We start from the raw sequence: 20,821 nt of genomic DNA on the forward strand, positions 1-20,821 counted from the left end.
AATTCTCCTCCCTTTTGCCAGACCATCTCTATTCACTATATGGCCAAAGGTTTGTGGACACCTGACCTGAACACCTACTTTAGCTATATGGTCAAAAAGTATGAACACCCCTCTAACTCGGATCCAGATGTGTCCAGTGACTGGTACTGTTAATGCTGCAGCATACAAAGACCTCTAGATCATTGTGCCCTTCCACCCTTGTGCTAATAGTTTGGTGAAGACCCTTGTCCCACCATAACTGTCCCCAGTGTAGAAAGCCAGCTCCATGAAGACATGGTTTGACCAGTTTGGTGTGGAGCAACCCAAGTGTCCTGCACAGAGTCCTGATCCTCAACCCTACTGGGGGCCAGATTTCCCACTAGGCCAACCAAGGCCCAGCCTTGGGGCAGCAGGGAGTAGAGGGGCAGCAGGGGTGTGGAATTCCTATCTCCTGATGCCTGGGACATGCAGTTCTGGGCGTCGGGCGAGTTTTCTACCTTTAGCCCTGCTTTGGGCAAGCAAAGCTAAATGTACAGTGGGGAAGGCGCCGCTTGTTTTGTACAAGTGATATTGGCGATTGTCGCCGAGATCACTTGTATGCAGCCTGCAGGTCTGCTATTCTCCATGGGGGGGGGGGGGGGGTTGTCAGGTAGGGGGGTGCATTGAGGAACCTGGCCTTGGAGCAGCAGAGAGAATAAATCTGGCCCTGACCCTACTGAACACCTTTTGGGGTGAATTATGAGCCAGGTCTTCTCCTCCTACTTGACTTCAGCCCTACTGAATACCTTTTTGCTGTGAACTGGAATGCAAGCAAAGTTTTGTCATCCAACATCAGTACCTGACCCTACAAATGCTGTTTTGGCTTAATGAACACAGATTCTGGAGCGTCTCTGTGAGAATTTGTTATAGCCACAAAAGGTGGGTTAACTTTAAATCAGAGGCCGTAGTTTTGGATTGGGATGTTCAACAACATGGGTATCCTAGTCAAATGTCCATATACACTTGGCAATGTAGCATATCTTTATCTTCCTCACAGTTCAATGTCCAAGGTTTTAATCGTGGTGTAAATTCTAGGAAGGAAGCTATTGGGGTGTTTACAAAGCAGAAAGTATAGTGAGGCTTGCATTCCTACTTCCCCTTGAGTTATGCTATTCTCATTATTCTGTCAGGCTCAAAAGACCTATGATGAGGCCATTAGCCAGGGTCAACAAGCCTTCCTTCTGCAAGAGGATGAGAGCTCCGGGGACATCTTCAGCTGCAGCGTTGGGAATCTCCCTCCCGGTCAGGAGGCTGAGGTCACCCTGAAATACGTAGCGGAGCTGTCGGTGGAGGCGGATGGAGCTGTGCGCTTTGTTTTACCTGCTGTCCTCAATCCCAGATACACCCCTAAAGGTAAGAGAATATTTGTTACATTTAACAGGTGAGAGGAGTCTGAGGATTGTAATAGGGGCAAATTGGGTGACATCCAGCTCTTAAGTACTGGCCCCACACATTACCACCTGATTTGTATGATCTGCTTTAGATTTGACTAATTATATAACGAGGGTCAACCTGACTGGATATAAAATTAATATTGTTTAGGAAGGCCCTGGTACTATATAGCAGCACTCACACAGCACTGATTGCCCATTCATTAATATACATTGTCATCTAAGGGAGAGGGTGGGGGCTCAGTACTGCCCCTCCCATAGGAATGCTCATATTTTAGGCTTTAAAGGAGAACTATGGTTAAGGCTTTTCCCCATAGTTCTCCTTAGGGTAACGGGAGGACACAAACTAGCGTCCTCCCGTCACCCTAAGCTCAGTATACTGCGAGCTACAGCTCGTGGTATACTGAGACGCCGCAGTTGAAGCGGATGCCGACAATTATGTCTGGATCCGCCCAGCTGCGTGAGTGACCGCTAGCTCTGCCTATCTGGAGGCAGAGCCAGCTGTACCCGCCCCCTCCGATCCACCAGTCAGAGCTGGCGGATCGGAGCGGGGAGGGGGGGAATCCAGCCCCTCCCCTCTCACGGCAGAGAGCCGTGACAGGATCGAGAGGTGAGCAAACGCCGGTATGTGTTCGCTCACTTCTCGATCTACTGAGCCGACCTGCGACAGTCTCATTGTCACAGGTCGGCTAGAACTATGAGGTGAGTGAAAAACACCCACCTCATAGTTCTCCTTTTTAAACCTGGAGTGGAGCTGCAGCAGCATTAAGCTAAAGAGGTGCTGTTATTCCACAATGGGGCCTCTGATCTGAACAGGACCAAGTGCTACATGCATCTGGTCCCCTGGAGGATAAAATGCAAATGCATTTTTTTTTTTTTTTTAGGCAATAGAGGAAGTGAAGTTGCATGGCTATCCCTGAGAAGAATGTAGGAATGAGTGTATGTGATCGAGAGCAAAGGGGCGTTGGTTGGTAAAAGAAGAAACGAGATTGGTGTGGCGTGCAAAACATACAAAATGACTGTCTCTGTTTGAGAGATGACTTCTGTCATCTGTTTCTTTAGCGGTTTGTCTAGAGCTTTGGGAATAATTGCCTAAAACTAAGAAAAGACCGAACACACCTTGAATTCTTTAAAAACCTGCAGCAATGTATTTGTTTTTGGATCATTGGTTAGTATGACGCCTTATAGTGCTGAGCCCCAATGCCGGGTTCCTGCAAGGATTGCTGAAGCAGAGTTTGCCAGAATGACCTAGTCATGTGTGACTGCGGTTGGAATATAAGAATGTATTCTCCTTTTCAAGGCTGGGACTCGTGTGAATGAGTCGGTGTTCTTCATACAGCTCTGTGCAATGGCCTAAATTATTGTAATAGTGTGTGACATTGGTGGAGACATTAGAATGTAAGCTCCTCTGGTGCAGACACTGATGTGTTCTGCGTACAGAGCTGTGGAATATGCAGAGGTGTCCCGAGGCCGGGTGTCACCCGGAGCTGAGACCGAGTGACACCCCGCCCCCAACCTCATTGTGCATGCGCGGTCATCTAATTGATGCTTGCTGGCGGCCATCTTAGTGATGGACGCTGGCAGAGGATGTTCACCCGGTGGGATGAGGTATGCTCACAGGTCCCCTCCTTTCTCCTGACACTGTTGGGCTCTTGCTCCATGACGGAGTGCCTGACTTTTTAGAGGGGGTGACACCAAAATGACTGTCTTTCTGGGGTCACCCCCCCTCCAATGGTGTGAAGTGTGTGGGTCAACTGACCTACCAATATATTACAAAGTCATGGGAGGACAGGCACAAGGACAGCATGCATAATACAAACGCCATGTAGTTATAAGTTTGGTTGGAATTCATCCCAGGAGCCTAACGCTGCAAGGCTAACCAATTTGCAAATGGTTGGTTAATGTTTAGTTGTGTTTTCTACCCTCTGTGGTCTATTCCCTTTCTCCTCATGTGTGGGGCAACTTTTTTGCATCAGTCATGATGCCGTGAAGAAAAGGGCATAAGAAGGTGTTGGGGCCTCCCATCCTATAATTCTGTGTGCATCTATGGAGGGTTGTCAGGGGGGTTATCATAACAGACCAGTGCCTTGAAAGTCCGGTCAGAAAAGCCATGATTCCTACAGGATGTGATTATTTGGTACATACCCATTGTTACTTAACTCACTGCATTTCCGGTTCTTCCATAAGATGAGAAGGAGAGCATTACAGCCAATCTACCCAAGGTTCCGATAAGTGAGATCCCATACACGCTGAGCCTTGCGGCCCAATTCCAATCTGCTTATGGCATTAACAAGATTGAGAGTTCATGTGACCTCACCCCAATCCAGTACACCAACAATGACAAGACTGAGGCCAAGGTAAGGGGACCGATCTCTTCTGACTTCTCGCCTTTTATATATTACAGCTTAAAACCTCAGAGGTAAAGCTTAATCTTCTTCCCATATCCCCGTAGGTTGCGCTGGCCGAGGGTCATAAATTTGACCGCGACGTGGAACTTCTTGCCTACTACAATGAAGTCAACAAGCCCAGCGTCACTCTGGAATCGGGTCTTCCAGATGCTGGAGAAGGTCAGTTAATTTGTCACGTTATGGAATTGTCTGTTCAGGTTTAGATGGGTTTTCCAGCACGCTGAGGAATCCCTGGTGTCTGTTTGTTCATTCCCTTTTCCATTGGAACCTTTACATATTGCCATTCCGTTGTGATGTTTGGTTTCTGATTCTTTCCTCCATTAAGGTTATTTTATGGCCTATCCTGTCGCCATGTTGAATTTCTACCCCAGCTTTCCAGAAAGCCAGGAACAGTCAAAGTGCGGAGAGTTCATATTTGTTGTGGACCGGTCCGGCAGCATGGATTGTGCGATGAACTCTGAACCGAATGCCCCAATGCGCATTCAGAGTGCTAAGGTCTGTATACCATGCCTTCATACATGAAGTAGTATGTGTTTAGGAATCAAAGGAATTGGGGGAGGGGAGGAAGCAACCATCCATGACCTCCCCTTGTTGCTTCCACCTCCAAAATGGCAAAACAAAAAAACTCTCCCAAAAAAGACTTTGACTGCCAACTGTTAATTCCAATATTATGAGCTATTTGGAGGTATTTGTATTGACATAAGAAATATTCTCTTCTGCAGGAAAACTCCATACCACTTTCTCTAGTGTTGTTTTTTTTTTCTGTGTGCACCGCTGATGTACATCTGTAAGATGCTTGGAGTGTACACTCCTGGCATCTTACAGAATACAGGTATCCAGCCAATGTAAATCCAGCAGGGATGTGTAGAGGTTGCATCCTTGGCGGCCAACTTTTGACCAAGTAAAAAGACAATGAACTGAAAGAAGCGAGAAGCAGATGGTGGCAGCAGATGGAGCAGCAAGCGAGCACAGTGCTGGAGGAGGGTCAGCTTGGAGGGAAGTGTGGTCTACATCCATATTCTGGCATGGCACAACACCCCACCCCGCTTCTGGAAGTTCAGTACCCACCTAAAAGACCTCCTGTAGGAAGAAATATGATGTAGATGTGTTTTTTTTTTTTTCTCCCAGGTGCAAGCTTCAGTGTCTGCTTGCTTGTTCCGGACCAACGTATCATTAGGTCATGAAGGGAGGATGAGTATTATAAACCCGGAGCCTGTGCTTTTTAAAAAAACCAGTTATCTATGGCAGCTCTTAAATCTGTCCTCAAATTCCCTTTTAAAGGGTCAAGCCAAACCTTTTTTTGTTTTTCTTCACCTGTTAGGTTTTTTTACTGCTATTTAGGTCTCCTTTTGGAGAGATGTATCCTCCTCACTTCCTGTCCTACTGGCATTTCACTATAAAGGAAGTGAGGGGAACTCTCAAACGGCAACACCGACAGAAAAAAATGATTTTCCCTAACTTCCTGTCCGGTAAAATAGTTGTCCTGGGACCAAAAGTAAGGGAAGATCTCTCCAATGGAGCCTTGGATAGCAATGAAAAAAACAGACCAGGTTCTAGTCTCTCACCACTCTTCTCTAATACTAGAAAACTGTTTTTTGGATTGGCATAATGAATCTGAGCCCCTTGCTATATGGAAATTTGTATACATACAGCTCTGATTTTTCCTATCTTCCCCTCCAGGAGACACTGGTACTTCTATTGAAGAGTTTACCCCTCGGATGCTACTTCAATATCTATGGCTTTGGTTCCCACTTTGAGGCTTTCTTTCCGTAAGTACATTACTTTAGGTGTAGAAGGGAATTTACCAAATCTTCCAGGACATCACATAAGAGATGGGCACCCCCTCCACATGTAATAAACTACTGGATCTGGAGACCCCCTCACCAAAAACACTTTTTTTCAAAAGGAAGTTCTTCTGTCAGACTTGTCAGTTAGTGGTTCCTCTGTCCATAGGAGATCCATTGCTTGGAACCTGTTGTAAGAAGGTTCGGCTTGGGATTCTTGTCTGCAGTCCTACATCCCCCACCCCTTTTGCCTCACCCTCCTTGGTGGTGGGGCTCTCATCCATCCTTGCCACCCAGTCCTTTCCTCTTTTAGGGTACGCCCAGTCCTTTCCTCTTTTAGGGTACGAAGACTAGGCCCACTGCCTATTTCACTGTCCGAGGAAGGCTAGAACAGGGATGTGACTTGGCGCACCGGCATGCTGCGTTGTGGTCCCCTTCTGGCAGCAGTAAGAGCATGTCCCTGCTGGGGGGGTGGCCAGACAGTTCACTTGCGCAACAGTGACGGGCACCAAGTCCAGTTAATGTCCTGCTTCAACCCACCAGTACATGGACAGTGACATCTGTTGAGTTATTGAAATGTTTTATCTAAATTGTTTATGTAACCTTCACATTTCCCACTCTGGTTGTCCCCACTTACACACCCACATTTTTTTTTAAATGATCACAAGTGGCCGTCCTGCGTTTTGGCACATTAACAGGTCCAGAATGTTTAAAGGAGAACTATGACATGAGTGATTTCCACTCACGTCATAGTTCTAAGCCGACCTGTGACAATGAGACTGTCACAGATCGGCTCAGTAGATCGGGAGGTGAGGGAACACATACCGGGTTCCCTCACCTCTCGATCCTGTCACGGCTCTCTGCTGTGACAGGGGGAGGGGCTGGATTCCCCTCTCCCCGCTCCGATCTGCCAGCGCTGACTGGTGGAATGGAGGGGGCGGGTACAGCTGGCTCTGCCTCTCACGCAGCTGGGTGGATCCCGTCATCTAAGTCGTGATCCGCTCCAGGTGCCGCGTCTCAGTATACCGCGAGCCGTAGCTCGCGGTATACTGAGCTTAGGGTGACGGGAGGACGCTAGTTTGTGTCCTCCCGTTCCCCCCAGGAGAACTATGGGGAAAAACACTGACCCCATAGTTCTCCTTTTTAAAAAGGTGCTTCTGAAATTTTTAGGAGCAATCTAAAGCTCATTGCTCCCTTAAAATCCACCAGACATCCATATCTAATCTTTACAATTGACTTCAAGGCATTTGACTGAAATGGCAACATTTTGACAACATCTCTGATGTATTAGTGCTATCGTTTTTGGGAACCTGAAGAGATTAATTAATTTGTGATTGCACGGCATGTCCCCACATGAGGGTGCATGTGGGAAAGACTCTATATCAGCACACCGATGCTGGTTGAAATCAAACTGAGCCTTGGGCAGAGGTTTATATAGCTCCCCTCCCTCTGGAAACTTGCCCATATAAGGTACAATGACAAATTCAGATACCATAACGAAGATGATTATTCTTGAAGCTGTCTAAAGAAATGTAGCAAATGCCTAGGGATACACTAACAGTCCAGTAATTATAGCTGAAAGCTTTTAGGGAGTGGTGGTTCCTCAGATCTCTAGAGAAATACATTATAAAAGCCAAAAGAATGTAGACACCCCTCCAATGATTGAGTTCAGGTTTTTCCAGTGAAGGTTTAGAGGCCACTCTACTTTTGTGGTGCATCATTGTGAGATGTTGATGTGCGCCAATGCACCCTAATGTGCCTTAAATAGCACATGACCCTTTTTTGGTAACACGCTACCATGCATTGCCGTCCTTTGTGGCATGCTACAATGCAAGTGCTTTGCCTTAGTGCCCTGAAGTTCCATTTTAAAGTTGTATGCAATGTGGAAATGTGAATCCTCCCTTAAAGCTACTGCATAAATTAGATACTTTTATACAATTGTGCACTTCCATCTTTGTATCAGCAGTTTGAGGAAGACTCAGTTAAAGACATGGTTTGACCAGTTTGGTGTGGAGGAACTAGAGTGTCCTGCACAGGGCCCTGAGCTCAACCCTACTCCCAACACCTTCAGGATGAATTGGAACACCAATTGTAAGCCCGGTCTCCTCATCCAATATCAGTACCTGACCTCATAAATCGGACAAATTAACACAGACGCCCTCCAATCTTGCAGAAAGTCTTCCTGGAAGACTGGAGGCTGTTATAGCCACAAAGGGAGGAAACTCCATAGTGATTAACATGCATTTGGAATAGGATGTCCAACAAGCTCATAAAGGTGTGATGGTCAGGTCCTCAAACCTTTTACTCCATAGTGTACACGAGGACCAGTTCTGTTCCAGTGATAGTGTATTCCTAAAATAAACATAAGACCATTCACCTAAAATAAATTCATCCAGTCCAGTAGAATCCACCTGTATAAAAACTAGAAGACCAAACATGAGTACAAAAGGGCAGTTGTTGGCTACAATGATTCAGTAATGCAAAGCAAGCGTGGGTCAAAGTATGAATCTTTCACTGATTTCAGATTCAAGTCCGGTGACCGCTGGTACTAAAGCCCCTGGCTCAGTATGACCACAAAGCAAATATGTTTGTAGAGGTTAAAATTTAAGCCTTCATTTTCTTCAGGAGTAAACCCTTCCCTCTAATACCCTACTAAATTGTAAGCTCTTCTACCTTCAGTATCCTCCAATTTTATTTTTTTTCCTAACTAATAAGCTCTTCAAACTTCTGAATCTCTCTTAAGGTGCCCATACACTGTACGATAATCGCAAAGTGTATAGAAGGCGTGCGAACGTTTTTACTGTATGGTCGCACGTCTTTTGTCTAAGGAGTATGCTAGAAAACCAGCCGAGAATCGTACGATTTTTCGGCTGGTTTTTAGCATGATCGTAAGATCAATGCCGCACGGGCCGGTGTGCGCACGCGCACACTGCCTGTTCGGGCTTGCGATGATCACAAGTACAATCTGCCTGTCCAAGATGGGCAGATCGTACGTTTTCCCTTATACCTAAATTGTAAGATCTTCAACCTTTTCCACCTTCCCATCTACCCTAATAATTGCAAGGCCTTCTACTGTCTATGCTCCCTTATACACTCATAGATTGTAAGCTCCTCCCCTTCTGTATCCTCCCTTATACCCTAATAGATTGTAAGCTTTCTACCTCCTGTATCCTCCCTAAAGACTCATCTCTTCAGGGAAGCCTATCCCACCTCGACCTAACCACTGACCCTTCACATTCTCAAATAATTTATCCCCACACAGCTCCCTCCTTGTCTATCATTTCCCCCTCCTCTTTCAGATTGCAAGCCCTCAGGGGCAGGGCCCTCCTTACCATCTTGTATTTTATTGTAACTGTAATGTCTTCCTTATATTGTAAAGCGCTGCGCAAACTGTTGGCGCTCTATAAATCCTGTATAATATAATAATTATATCCTAAAATATCGTAAGCTCTTCTACCTTCTGTATCCTCCCTTATACCCTAATGGAGTGTAAGCTCTTCTCCCTTATGTATCCTCCCTTATATCCTAATGGAGTGTAAGCTCTTCTCCCTTATGTATCCTCCCTTATATCCTAATAGATTGTAAGGTCTTCTACCTTCTGTATCCTCCCTTATACCCTAATACTGTAAACTCATCCAGGCTACATAGGGGGTTTTTTCCCCCCCTGCCTTATGTGTGAACAGTGAAATCCACTTATAGACTGGTGTATATAAAATGAAGATGTGCTGATGCAGGTGATGTTTGACAGGGAAAGCATGGAGTACACACAGGAAACTCTGGAGGCCGCTGTTGAGAAGGTGAACCAGATGTCGGCAGACATGGGAGGAACTGAGATCCTGCAGCCACTACAGAAAATCAATAAAACGGCAGGAAGACCAAAACACCCACGACAAGTAAGAGACCTTTTAGAGAAGTCATAAAGGTATCTCTTACTTTTTGTGGTTATTGCATATACATTCATCACTAATCATTGAGAATGGGCAGAGGTATGCAAATTTCCTAATGCTTCTCTGGCCAACTGTCCATCCAGAATAGTGATCTAGTAAATAGTCCAGATACAACCTCAGAGTGCCATTTATGCGACTATACATCCTATGGTTTATCGTCGATACTGCAAAGATCGGGAGCCATTTATCCAACTATACATCCAGAGCCCTGGGTTTACAGACCAGATACATCCTAAATATAGAGCCATTTATCTGGTTAGCCAGAGCAGCCAGTTTATAGACCAGATGCATCCTAAATATAGGACAATTTATCTAACTGCGTAGCCAGGGCTGCTGGTTTATATCCCAGATGCATACTAAATACAGCCATTGTGCCAGAACTGTCAATTTAAAAGCCATTCAACAATATGCCCGTTAAATGATTCTAAAGCTGCAGCCAGCACTCTCCGTTACAACAATCTCTATGTTCAGCACTTCGGATAGTCAACTGGCTTACCTAAATTGTGATTTGATCCTGGAGTGGGCTGATTTCATCCACTATTTGATAGTTCTCTTATATGAGAGATGACTTTATGGGTGCGTCATCAAACCTTATATATTCAGTACAACTGGTTTCTCTGACTGGAGGTCATTAAGTCTATGCTCCAAAGGAAACCTCTTAAGCACCAAAGAAGAGAATTGTTTGAGTTGCTTGGTACATTCTCACCCTTCTGGCTAGTGTTAATGAGAGCTGATTTTCCAGACTTTTTTGTTTATGGTTTAGATACAAAAAATGCTGAAATGAATGCACCAGCTTGCGCCATAAACCAGTGGTTCTCAACCTGTGTAACCTCAGGACCCACGTTTGTCCTCGATTATTAGGTCGCGACCCAAGTCGCACTACAATGGAATGCACGGCAGTGTGGGCTGCTGTGCTGTGACGGAGCTCCATCCATATGTGCATTGCTTGTACAGCTCCCGTGCGCATCCTGTAGAGGTGCCGGGAGCCAGGATGTGATGTCACTCTGGTCCAGGCATCTCCACAGGACATGTAAGGGAGCTATAAGCAATGCACATATGGCTGGAGCTCCCTAGCGGGCATACCCCCAGCCCACCACCTCAAGTCAACATTCTGAGCCAGGCAGCATATTTTGAATGGCTGCTCAGTGCAAGAATGGACAGTGATGTGCTAGTGGAGGCTGGGGAGCTTCTCACCTAGAAAAGTGGAAGGCATGCGGCGACCCACTGAACACAGGGTTGCGACCCACTTTTGGGTCACAGTAGAAAGGCATCATGGCACACTCACAAACCAGCATGTAAAACAACTTGTCTCACCACTAAGGACAATGACAGAGGTTTGGATACACGTCTTCTGCAAAGAATGTGTAAGCCGCACTGCCGCGCCAAGGCACCTCTTATAGTGCGGTCCTAACTCTAAACTATGAGAGTCTCCATCTTGGAGCACATGGGGGCAGAAGATATCAAATTGGGTGCAGGCCTGTCAGGAGGACGCCCAACCTCCAACTGGTAACAAATTGTTGAGTGCGTTTGTCGTTTGTTTTGCTTTACCACTTTTGGGTCACGACCCACCAGTTGAGAACCAAGGCAATAAACGTTATGTGGTCTTTCTCCAGGTCTTCATTTTCACGGATGGAGAAGTGGGGAACACGCAGGAGGTGATAGCGGAGGTCCATCGAAACTCGCACAATCACCGGTAATGCTGTCATCTTTTGTGTAGGATACATCCCAAGTCTGCTTGGAAACCTTACTACAGTTGGCGATAGACTGAACCATTTGATTGATTAAAATCGCGCCCTATGGGTAATAATATACTGGAGATGAATCTTATCACGCCTTGTCTATTGTTTGATTTTGCAATTATAGGTGTTTCACTTTTGGGATCGGTGAAGGAGCTTCCACAGCTCTCATTAAAGGCCTGGCCCGGGCAGGAAATGGCAGTTATGACTTCATCACGGGAAAGGATCGTCTGCAGCCAAAAGTGAGTCTTAAAAGTGGATTTATACTTCAGTATTAAGTGCTGGGTTAATAAATGGCTTGCTTAACCAACAAAAAGCTGCACAGCAGACTGTTCTGGATGGTGAAGCTTTCAGCATTACCTGATTGGCCTCTTGGCCAAAGAACAGTCAATTCTAGAAAGAGGTCAACACAAATGTGCATTCAAGATGAAATAATGGAGTAGAAAACTTTGACGTTGCCAAGACAATTTGCAGCTTTGCCAGTCGGAACAGATTTGGTGGTTATTATCAGCATGGGGTTGCTTCGGGGAAGCTGCTTGCACTTTATATCTGGCAGAATTTATTCCTAACCTTACTGCTCTAGGCTCCTTCCAGTGCTACTGGCATACCCAAAAGCCTAGAACTTTGGTGATGTGATCTCTGCTTAAAAGGGGGCTCCAAATAGTTTTATTCCCCACCCCCCTCCCCACTTCCAGAATTGGTAGCATAACATGGTGGTTTGCCGAGACCCAAAATGCTTCACTGGAAATGGTATGCATATTTATAGAAATGCGTTTTCAGTGGTCAGAGCAGTTGTGGAGGTCCAGCCACCCCCTATTGTATGTGACCACCATAGGCTTGTTTTATTAAAAAGAAAACTCTCCAACTGAACCTCACAAATTCCGTAGATCACATCAAAGAGCATAAAACACTTAGTGAGGCAATACGTCGTGGTCTTATATCTGTCTCCTTCTATCCCCAGGTTTTGAAAGCTTTGAAATGCGCCTTACAGCCCACAGTAAAGGAAATTTCCTTAAACTGGACCCTTCCTCCCGATGTGGAGCAGAATGTTGTATCTCAGATGCCGAATGCCATCTTCCAGGGTCAGAAGTCAATCATCTATGTCCAGTTCAAAGGAAAGGTGACTATGGCTTCTGTACATTTTCAAGATCTTAATTTTATTATGGGTATAAAATGTCTCCTGGATTGGATTGCTCATCTACAAATCACTAAACCATGCAAAAATTCCAAACTCTTTATTTTTATGGCAAAAAAAACAAAACTCCTCCTTACTGAATTGGAAGGAACTATCCTTGAATGTAAAACAACCCCCTAATTCTTTGCAATCTACCTCTGATACAAACTTGCCTATGAGCCACCATGATTTTGAGTTCTTGGGTCACATCAATCTATGCACTTTCTTCGGGTTTCAGGTCCTACATCAATCTGTTCCAAAGGCTGTCTATGAATGTTCTCATGTATCCAGATTATGGTGGAGCTAGTATTGGCTGGTCACATTCACCTGGATTTGTTCTGTAATGTTGCTTTCCTGGTCATATCCATGGCAGCGCTGACAATTGGGTTTAGTCCTAATACCCCTAGTTGACAGGAACAGAAAGGGTTAAACAGTACCACCCTTTCCCATAAAAGCCCCTCCTACTCCCCAGCTCCTCAGTCTTTTTTGTTCCTGTCCCCCTAGGACAGGGTTCTATGTTCGATGTTGTTGGAGTGTTAGCTCTTTAGGATATTGTTAATGCCTCAGGGGAGTTCAGCCTCTCTCACCTGGGAAGCCCTCAAGTTCGGGCCCGAGCAAGGGTGCCCCCTTGAGGAGCGACATCGGGCTGCTGGATGAGCACTACTGCCCGCTCTATTCTCGCCCAAACTGTTCTCTTCCCTACTGACAAGGAGTTGGCTTACGTAAGGGGGATCCTCGGAACCGCTGCTTCTCCCCCCTCGGATCGTCTGCCTGCGTGCATATCGGCTCGGCGGCGGTCTGAGGGCAAGACTGGTGTGGGCAGTTTCGGCTTCAGGAGCCTACTGCGCGGGCGTCAGCGGGACGCGTGTGACGTCACGCTGGCCGGGTTTTGGCGCCGGATTTAAAAGAAAAAAACAGGAAAGGTACAATTTCTGCTGATTTGGCTATTTCTTTGCCCTCTGTGCTCTCTTTTTCGTTATGGACGCCGCTGGAAGAAGTCTCTTGCCCCACAGGTCTGCATCTAAGGAGTTGAGGTGAGGAGTTTTTCCTGGAAGAAAAAAAAAAGCAAAAAGAGTGCATGTTACTAAGCAGGATTTTCTGCTCCATTTTTTTCTAGCCCTGCGGATATGGAATCTTCTGCATCTTCGGGGAAGAAAACTGCTAAATCGCTCAGATGCTCAGCCTGTGATGCAAAGCTGTAGCGGGGAAAAGGCTTTGTGCGGACTGTCTTAAAGAGGCAGCAGGCACTTCTAAGTCGTCTGCGGACATCTTGGACTTAATTCAGCAGGCCGTGGCAAAGGGAGTAAGGCAAGCAGGCCATTCCCGTAAACGGCAAAGAGCGGCAAGCTCAATTTGGGACTCCTCAGTGGATACAGAGGAGGAGAGGTCCCTGTCGGATGGTGAATATTCCCTATCTTCAGATCAGGAAGATTCTCCTACGGCCTCTTCCCTAGACCTCAAGAGGGTGGATGCCCTGATCGCTTTGGTGCGTAAGGCATTGGATATGCGGGAGCAGGAAGAGGTCTTGTCCCCCTCCAGCAGACACTTTTCGGGTCAGAGAAAGCATAGACCCTGCTTTCCAGTGAGTAAGGTTACCAAAAACCTCATTAAGGAAGAATGGGATAAGTCGGAGAAGAGGATGGGGTCTAAAGGGAGGTTTGCTCGCCTCTACCCCATCAGTAACACGGACTCCACCACTTGGGATACGGCCCCCAAAATTGACGCAGCGGTGGTCAGATTGGAGAAACGCACCGCCTTACCAGTAGACAACGCAGGCTCTCTGAAGGCTTCGATGGATCGAAAAATTGAGCACAGCTTGGTGAAGACCTATACTGCCTTAGGGATGGGTCTTCATCCGGCAGTAGCCTTGTCCTCGGTGTCTCGCACGTCCAAATTGTGGTTGGAGGAGCTGGAAGAAAATATAAAAAGAGGAGCAAGCAGGCACCGGCTCCTTGATAGCCTACAGGACATCAGGCTGGCGGCAGAGTTCTCCACAGAAGCCTCCGACTACCTGATTCAGTGTCTGGCCAGAGGCATGGTGTCCTCGGTGGTGGCTCGTAGAGCGCTTTGGCTCAGATCATGGGGCGCTGATTCGTCCTCCAAAAATAGCCTGTGTTCCCTATCATTTCAAGGGGAGATGTTATTTGGCCAGGAATTGGATTCTTATATTAAGAAATCTATTCAGAGCAAGAAGGCCATGCTTCCACAGGAGAGAAGAGCTAGGCGCAATTATCGGGATTGGAGGTCTCGCCAGGGCCACTCGTCCTTTCGGTACTCCAGGTCCTATAAACCCGGGAGAGAGTCCTCTCGCTCACAGGCATGGAGAGGTGGATCTGGTGCTCCCAGAGGTGGTAGGGGCAGAGGGGCTGGATCCACCAAATCAGGAGGTACCTTATGAAGGTGTCTCCCCCGGAGACACGAGAGTGGGTGCACGGTTGCAACGGTTTTCGGGTCTCTGGGCGAGATCAGTATCAGATGCCTGGGTACTGGAAATCCTCCGGGAAGGTTACAGGCTCGAATTCAGATTCCTTCCCCCAAGAGGCAGGTTTATAAACACCAAATTGCCAAGCGAACCCGCAAAACGACATGTAATGTTGGAGTTTGTAGAAAATCTGTTGGCCCAAGGGGCCATTCTATCGGTGCCAGAGAATCAACAGTTCCAGGGGTTCTATTCTCATCTGTTTTTGACTCCCAAGGCAAAAGGCGGCTGGAGGCCGGTATTGGATCTCCATCAGCTCAACAAGTTTATTGCATTAAGGAAATTCAAGATGGAGTCCCTTCGGACTATCGTAAGGGTGGTGCGTCCAAACATGTGGATGGTCTCCATAGACTTAAAGGACGCATACTTCCACATCCCCATGGCACCAGAACACCAGCAATTTCTCAGATTCTGTCTCCATCGCAGGCACTATCAGTTCAGAGCAATGCCATTCGGGCTCAGCACGGCTCCCAGGACTTTCACAAAGGTCCTGGTTACTGTCATTGCCGAGATTCGGAAACAGGGTATCAACATTTACCATATCTCGATGATATTTTGATCCTAGCAACAATGAGAGAGGAGGCAGTCTTCCACAGGGATCTCACCATGAAAGTCCTGAACGACTTCGGGTGGGTGCTGAATATGCAGAAGAGCAACCTGACCCCGGCCCAGACGATGGTGTACTTAGGAGCAGAGTTCCGAACCAACATGGGCGTGGTTCAGCTATCCAGAGACAGAGTTGCCAAGATCAAACAGAAGGTAGAATTCATCCGGGCATGCACCCAAGTCACGGCCGAAGTTTTCATGAGTCTGTTGGGATCCATGTCCTCCACCATAGGCCTAACTCGGTGGGCCCAGTGGCGTATGAGAGAAGCTCAAAGTTCTTTTCTCCACCAGTACCGGTATCCGAACAAGAAACAGCAGATCGGGATATCACTCAAGGTCAGATGCTCACTAGTGTGGTGGTCCCGGGACGAGAACCTGCTCCAGGGTTTCCCATTGGGGGAGATTCCATGGATTACCATCACCACGGACGCCAGCGGAATAGGCTGGGGAGCCCATCTAGACGGCCAATATGCACAAGGGATGTGGCCACTGGCATGGAGGAACAGATCTTCCAATCTGCTAGAGCTGAAAGCAGTGTTGCAAGCTCTCTGGTTTTTTCACAGCCAGCTCCAGAGCAGATGGGTCAAGGTGTTAGTGGACAATGCCACTGTGGTGGCATATGTCAATCATCAAGGGGGCACCAGGAGCCCCAACATGATGCGGATACTGTCCCTCCTGATGTTATGGGCTGCACGGAATCTAGAAGGCATCAAAGCAGTATATCTGCCATGGGTGCAGAATCTAGTAGCAGACTACCTCAGCAGGCATCACATAGATCCTACGGAGTGGTCTCTCTCGAAGCGGGTATTCAACCAGCTGGTGCACAAATGGGGCAGGCCACAGGTGGACCTGATGGCCTCTTCTGCGAATTGTCAGGTCGGCAGGTTTTTGTCGAGAGTTTTCAACCCACAAGCGGAGGGCCAGGATGCCCTATCACACCCATGGAACTGCACTCATGCTTATGTGTTTCCCCCCATTTCCTATGATACTGTCAGTACTCCAGAGGATAGAGAGGGAACGGATGACTGTCATTGCGGTGATCCCTTATTGGCCCCGGAGACCATGGTTTCCCCTCCTCTTGTCCTTGAGTGTCCAGGAGCCATGGAGGATCCCGGTGTCGGAGGATCTTCTTTGTCAAGGGCCGATTCGGCATCCGAATCCTCAGAACCTTCACCTGACGGCTTGGCTATTGAGAGGGAACGGTTGAAGGAATCAGGATTCTCTCAAGCAGTCGTTGACACGCTTCTGAAATCCAGAAAGATGTCCACTTCTGCATCATATTATCGATTGTGGAGTGTGTTCTCGACGTGGGCTAAAGCTAACGGGGTCGACCCTGCCCACCCTCCTCCTAAGGCTATACTGGATTTTCTTCAGAGGGGCCTGGAACGGGAGCTGAGTCTCAACACGCTCAAGTTACATGTGTCGTCCATTTCAGCTATCACGGGGGTCCGCTGGTCCCAGGATTTAAATATTGCTAGATTTTTGAAGGCCGTGGGGAAAGTTAACCCTCCCAAGAGGCATCTCTACCCATCATGGGACCTTCCTCTGGTCTGGATAAGCTTTCAGGTCCCCCTTTTGAACCGTTAGAAGAGATTTCAATGCAGTTTCTGTCTTACAAAACAGTCTCCTTGGTGGCCTTGGCTTCCGGTAGAAGAGTGTCGGAGCTCCAGGCCTGCAGTTGTGTACAGCCTTTTCTTATCTTCCAGGAAGATAGAGTGGTTCTAAGGACTGTTCCGGAGTTTCTACCAAAGGTACACTCCAGCTTCCATATGAATCAAGATATAGTTTTGCCTGCTCTCGATTCACAGGGCAGGGACGCCTGTCTGGATTTGGTCCGCTGTCTCAGGATCTACGTGGAACAATCCAGGATGTGGAGAAGGTCTGAAAGACTATTTGTCATTCCAGCAGGAGCAAGGAAAGGGCAAGCAGCAACTAAGGCTACCCTGAGCCAGTGGATTGTTTGCACCATCATTAACGCCTATCAGGCAGCAGGGTTGTCTCCGCCAGAAGGAATCAGGGCTCACTCCACTCGGGCTATGTCGTTCTCCTGGGCTGCGGCGGCAGGGTTTTCATCAGACCACATCTGCAGAGCGGCCACATGGGCTTCCAAAAATACGTTTATAAAACACTACAGATTGGATGTTAGAGCTGCAGCTAATGACCAGTTTGGCAGGAGTGTGTTACTCTCTCGCCATGGTATCTCTCATTAAAGGTTTTCAGCATGCATTACGGTGGCTCTTGGTCTTGTTTTCCCTCCCTATCTTGTGCTTGGGTAAATCCCAATTGTCAGCGCTGCCATGGATATGACCAGGAAAACGGAAAATTTAATCATACTCACCGTAATTTTCTTTTCCTGGTTATATTCCATGGCAGAGCTAGACTCCCACCCTTGGTATACTGGACTTGGTACTTAGACTGAGGAGCTGGGGAGTAGGAGGGGCTTTTATGGGAAAGGGTGGTACTGTTTAACCCTTTCTGTTCCTGTCAACTAGGGGTATTAGGACTAAACCCAATTGTCAGCGCTGCCATGGAATATAACCAGGAAAAGAAAATTACGGTGAGTATGATTTAAATTTTCCGTTTTATAGCTTCTCAAAGACGCACTCCGTGCTAATGAGTATGAACATGCTCCCATATTTATATCCAGCCTAGACACCTCAATCCAATGACCACGGGAAGGATGGCACATTTCTACAGTTCAGGACTTGGCAGTGTACCTACACCTTAAGGAAGAAGGAACATTCTTTCAAAACCAGTGAGGTGCACATTTTGGATAGAGGATAACTGGTTCAGAAGAGGCATGAAAGAGGCCATCCACCAAACTGGAATGACCGTCGTAGAATGGGGGGAGGGGTCCTCGGAACTTAATCTTTCTCCTACCTATTGCACCAATAGCTTGCAGTGCCAGGCTGCTGTAAGCAAAGCAAGCAGAGTCCTGTCCTGTATTAAGAAGGGAATGTATTGCAGGGACAAGTCTATAATTTTGCCACTTTACACATCACTGGTTCAGCCTCATCTGGAGTATGCGGTCCAGTTTTGGGCACCGGTCCACAGAAAGGATGTCCTTGAGCTGGAAATAGTCCCGCGGAGGGCAACCAAACTCATGAGGGGATAGATATGTGCACCAGCAAAAAATTTGTTTAGTTTCGTTTTGATTTTGCATTATTTAGTTTTTCGGATTTTGATCCGAAATTAAATTAGTTTCGGAATTTGGATTCGGACGAAATTCGTTAGCGGTAGTCCGGTCGAAATTTCGTTTTTTTTTTTCCGATCGAATTTTGCATTTTTTTTTTTCTCCGTTTGCAGAAGATTTTTTTTAAAAAAAAGTGAGGTTCCCCCCAATTCATACCAGACCCTTTAGGTCTGGTAGGAATTTTAAGGGGTAACCCCAGCCCCAAAAAATGGGGGGGGGGAGAAACATGGGGTCCCCCCTAGTCCTACCAGACCCTTGATCCGAGCACTGGCAGGGCAGGAAAGGGGGGCGGCGATCGAGCGACCCCCTTCTCCCTGCGCCTTACCAGGCCACGTGCCCTCAGCATTGGGAGGATTTAATCTTTCACTTTCTTGCAGCTGGAGCAGAAGGAAGTCCGGGTCTCTCTACAGTACAACTTTAGAGATGAAGTATTCACCAATGAACTGCAGTTTCTCCTGAAGATGGACAATGTAGAGAGGTAAGCTGGAGACCATGGACGGATGAGACGAGGCTGGAATCCTCACTGGGCACCTGTAGATGCCGTGCATAAGGGGCCAACCGAAGACTGCAAGGCCAAAAGTCAAAGTAGACAAGATGGGGGAGGGGGTGTATATTGATGGTTAGACATCTTACCAACTGTTCATCCCGTCAAGACTTTTTAATGTTTAGATAGTTGTGAAGGGTTAGCGCCTCTCCTGGGCTGAAATGGCTTCCTCTGATGTCACTGCACACTGGGCGATTCCCACAATGTGCATTAGAAGCTGCAGCGAGTCAGATAGAGCTCCGCTTCATTTCCTGGCTGGAGGACACCCAGTATCTTCTAGCTAGACTGTCCATGCAACTCTCCTTCATTCATTGGATTTCATTTCTTTCAATTACAGTGGTTCAGTATCGCATGTGGACGTTGCCCGTTACTTGCATTAGTTTGCTTTTATCCAGGCCTTTTTTTTTTTTTTTCATGGTAATCCTGCCAGTCACACACTTCATGCCTTTTCACTCACTCTTCTGTATCCATGCAGTGTTATTACTCTAGGAGAAAGTGTTAAGACGACAGAACCCCTTACTCTCTCTCATCTCCATTGCATATAGGGAGGTGTTCTGTAGTTCAGCTAGGAAGGCTGATGGCATTGTTTGAGATTTCAGATCAGAGCACGGGGGGGGTATAGGGACACTGCATTTCTGGCAGGACATTATTATTTTTAGGCCTTTACTCCCCTATGTATCCCCCTTCTCCTTTCTCAGGCCGACCATCCACAGACTGGCAGCCAAAAATCTAATTTCTTTCCTGGAATCTGAAGAGGAGTCTGAAGAGGTGAAGAAGAGGATCCTGGAAACCAGCCTGCAGTCTGGTGTTGTCTCCTCTCTCACAGCCTATGTAGCCATCAACAAGGACACAAAGACACGTGTAGAGGGTCCTTCTGTGCAAAGGTTCAGCCCTCCAGTTGGTAAGTGGGGTGGGTGGGTTTTTTTTTCTGCATTTTCAAATTTATTGCTCCACCACATACCACGGTGTTGTCCAGCTCTCAGCATTATGAATGCACTTTGTATTTGCAGCCATGGCCTGTTGTTATATGCCTCAATCGATATCCATTTGTTACGACTCTGCCCCAGTGGTGTTGGCTGACATGGCGCCTGTTGCAATCCTTGAGTCTGCAGGTGAGTTCAACATCTAGAAAATGCAGATCAGCCATTTGGTTGGACTTGAGCACTTGCCTCCAATATGTTCAAAACTGCTCTCCACAGATCACTGAGCCACATCAGTCTTTGCTTTAGAGGAGCTTACACTCTAATTTCCCCTCACAGCCGCACACTATTATTGTACATTTGTGTAGCTCTGACATATACCGCAGTGCTGTACAGAGAACACTGAGCCAGTCTATCTAGGGGAACCAGAGGAGTTTACACTTTCTTGGATCTCCTGCTTTATCAGTGTAGCCAAGGCCGAATTTACTCTCTTCTGCCCCAAGGCCAGGTTCCTCAATGCGCCCCCCTATCTGCCAAACCCCCGCCCCCCAACCTGCAGCCTTCATACAAGGTCGCTGAGATCCCTTGTACAAAACAAGCAGTGGCTTCTCTGTTGCACAT

General features: G+C 47.1%; 1 protein-coding gene across 1 annotated transcript in view; it reads left to right on the plus strand.

Annotated features, from left to right (window-relative positions):
• Positions 1-20,487, plus strand: part of LOC108800128 (von Willebrand factor A domain-containing protein 5A-like) — a 26,948-nt gene extending 6,461 nt beyond the window's left edge. The window contains exons 4-16 of the mRNA XM_018572075.1: positions 1,149-1,371; positions 3,597-3,766; positions 3,862-3,976; positions 4,143-4,312; positions 5,498-5,586; positions 9,350-9,494; positions 11,162-11,241; positions 11,412-11,526; positions 12,246-12,404; positions 19,114-19,214; positions 19,979-20,181; positions 20,291-20,392; positions 20,480-20,487. Of these exons, the coding sequence (XP_018427577.1) occupies positions 1,149-1,371; positions 3,597-3,766; positions 3,862-3,976; positions 4,143-4,312; positions 5,498-5,586; positions 9,350-9,494; positions 11,162-11,241; positions 11,412-11,526; positions 12,246-12,404; positions 19,114-19,214; positions 19,979-20,181; positions 20,291-20,392; positions 20,480-20,487 (1,680 nt within the window). The remainder of the gene's footprint in view (positions 1-1,148; positions 1,372-3,596; positions 3,767-3,861; positions 3,977-4,142; positions 4,313-5,497; positions 5,587-9,349; positions 9,495-11,161; positions 11,242-11,411; positions 11,527-12,245; positions 12,405-19,113; positions 19,215-19,978; positions 20,182-20,290; positions 20,393-20,479) is intronic.
• Positions 20,488-20,821: the final 334 nt, after the last annotated feature.

Source organism: Nanorana parkeri, unplaced genomic scaffold (genome assembly GCF_000935625.1).
Source record: "Nanorana parkeri isolate BGI_ZX_2015 unplaced genomic scaffold, ASM93562v1 scaffold1926, whole genome shotgun sequence".
NCBI classification, from domain to species: Eukaryota; Metazoa; Chordata; class Amphibia; order Anura; family Dicroglossidae; genus Nanorana; species Nanorana parkeri.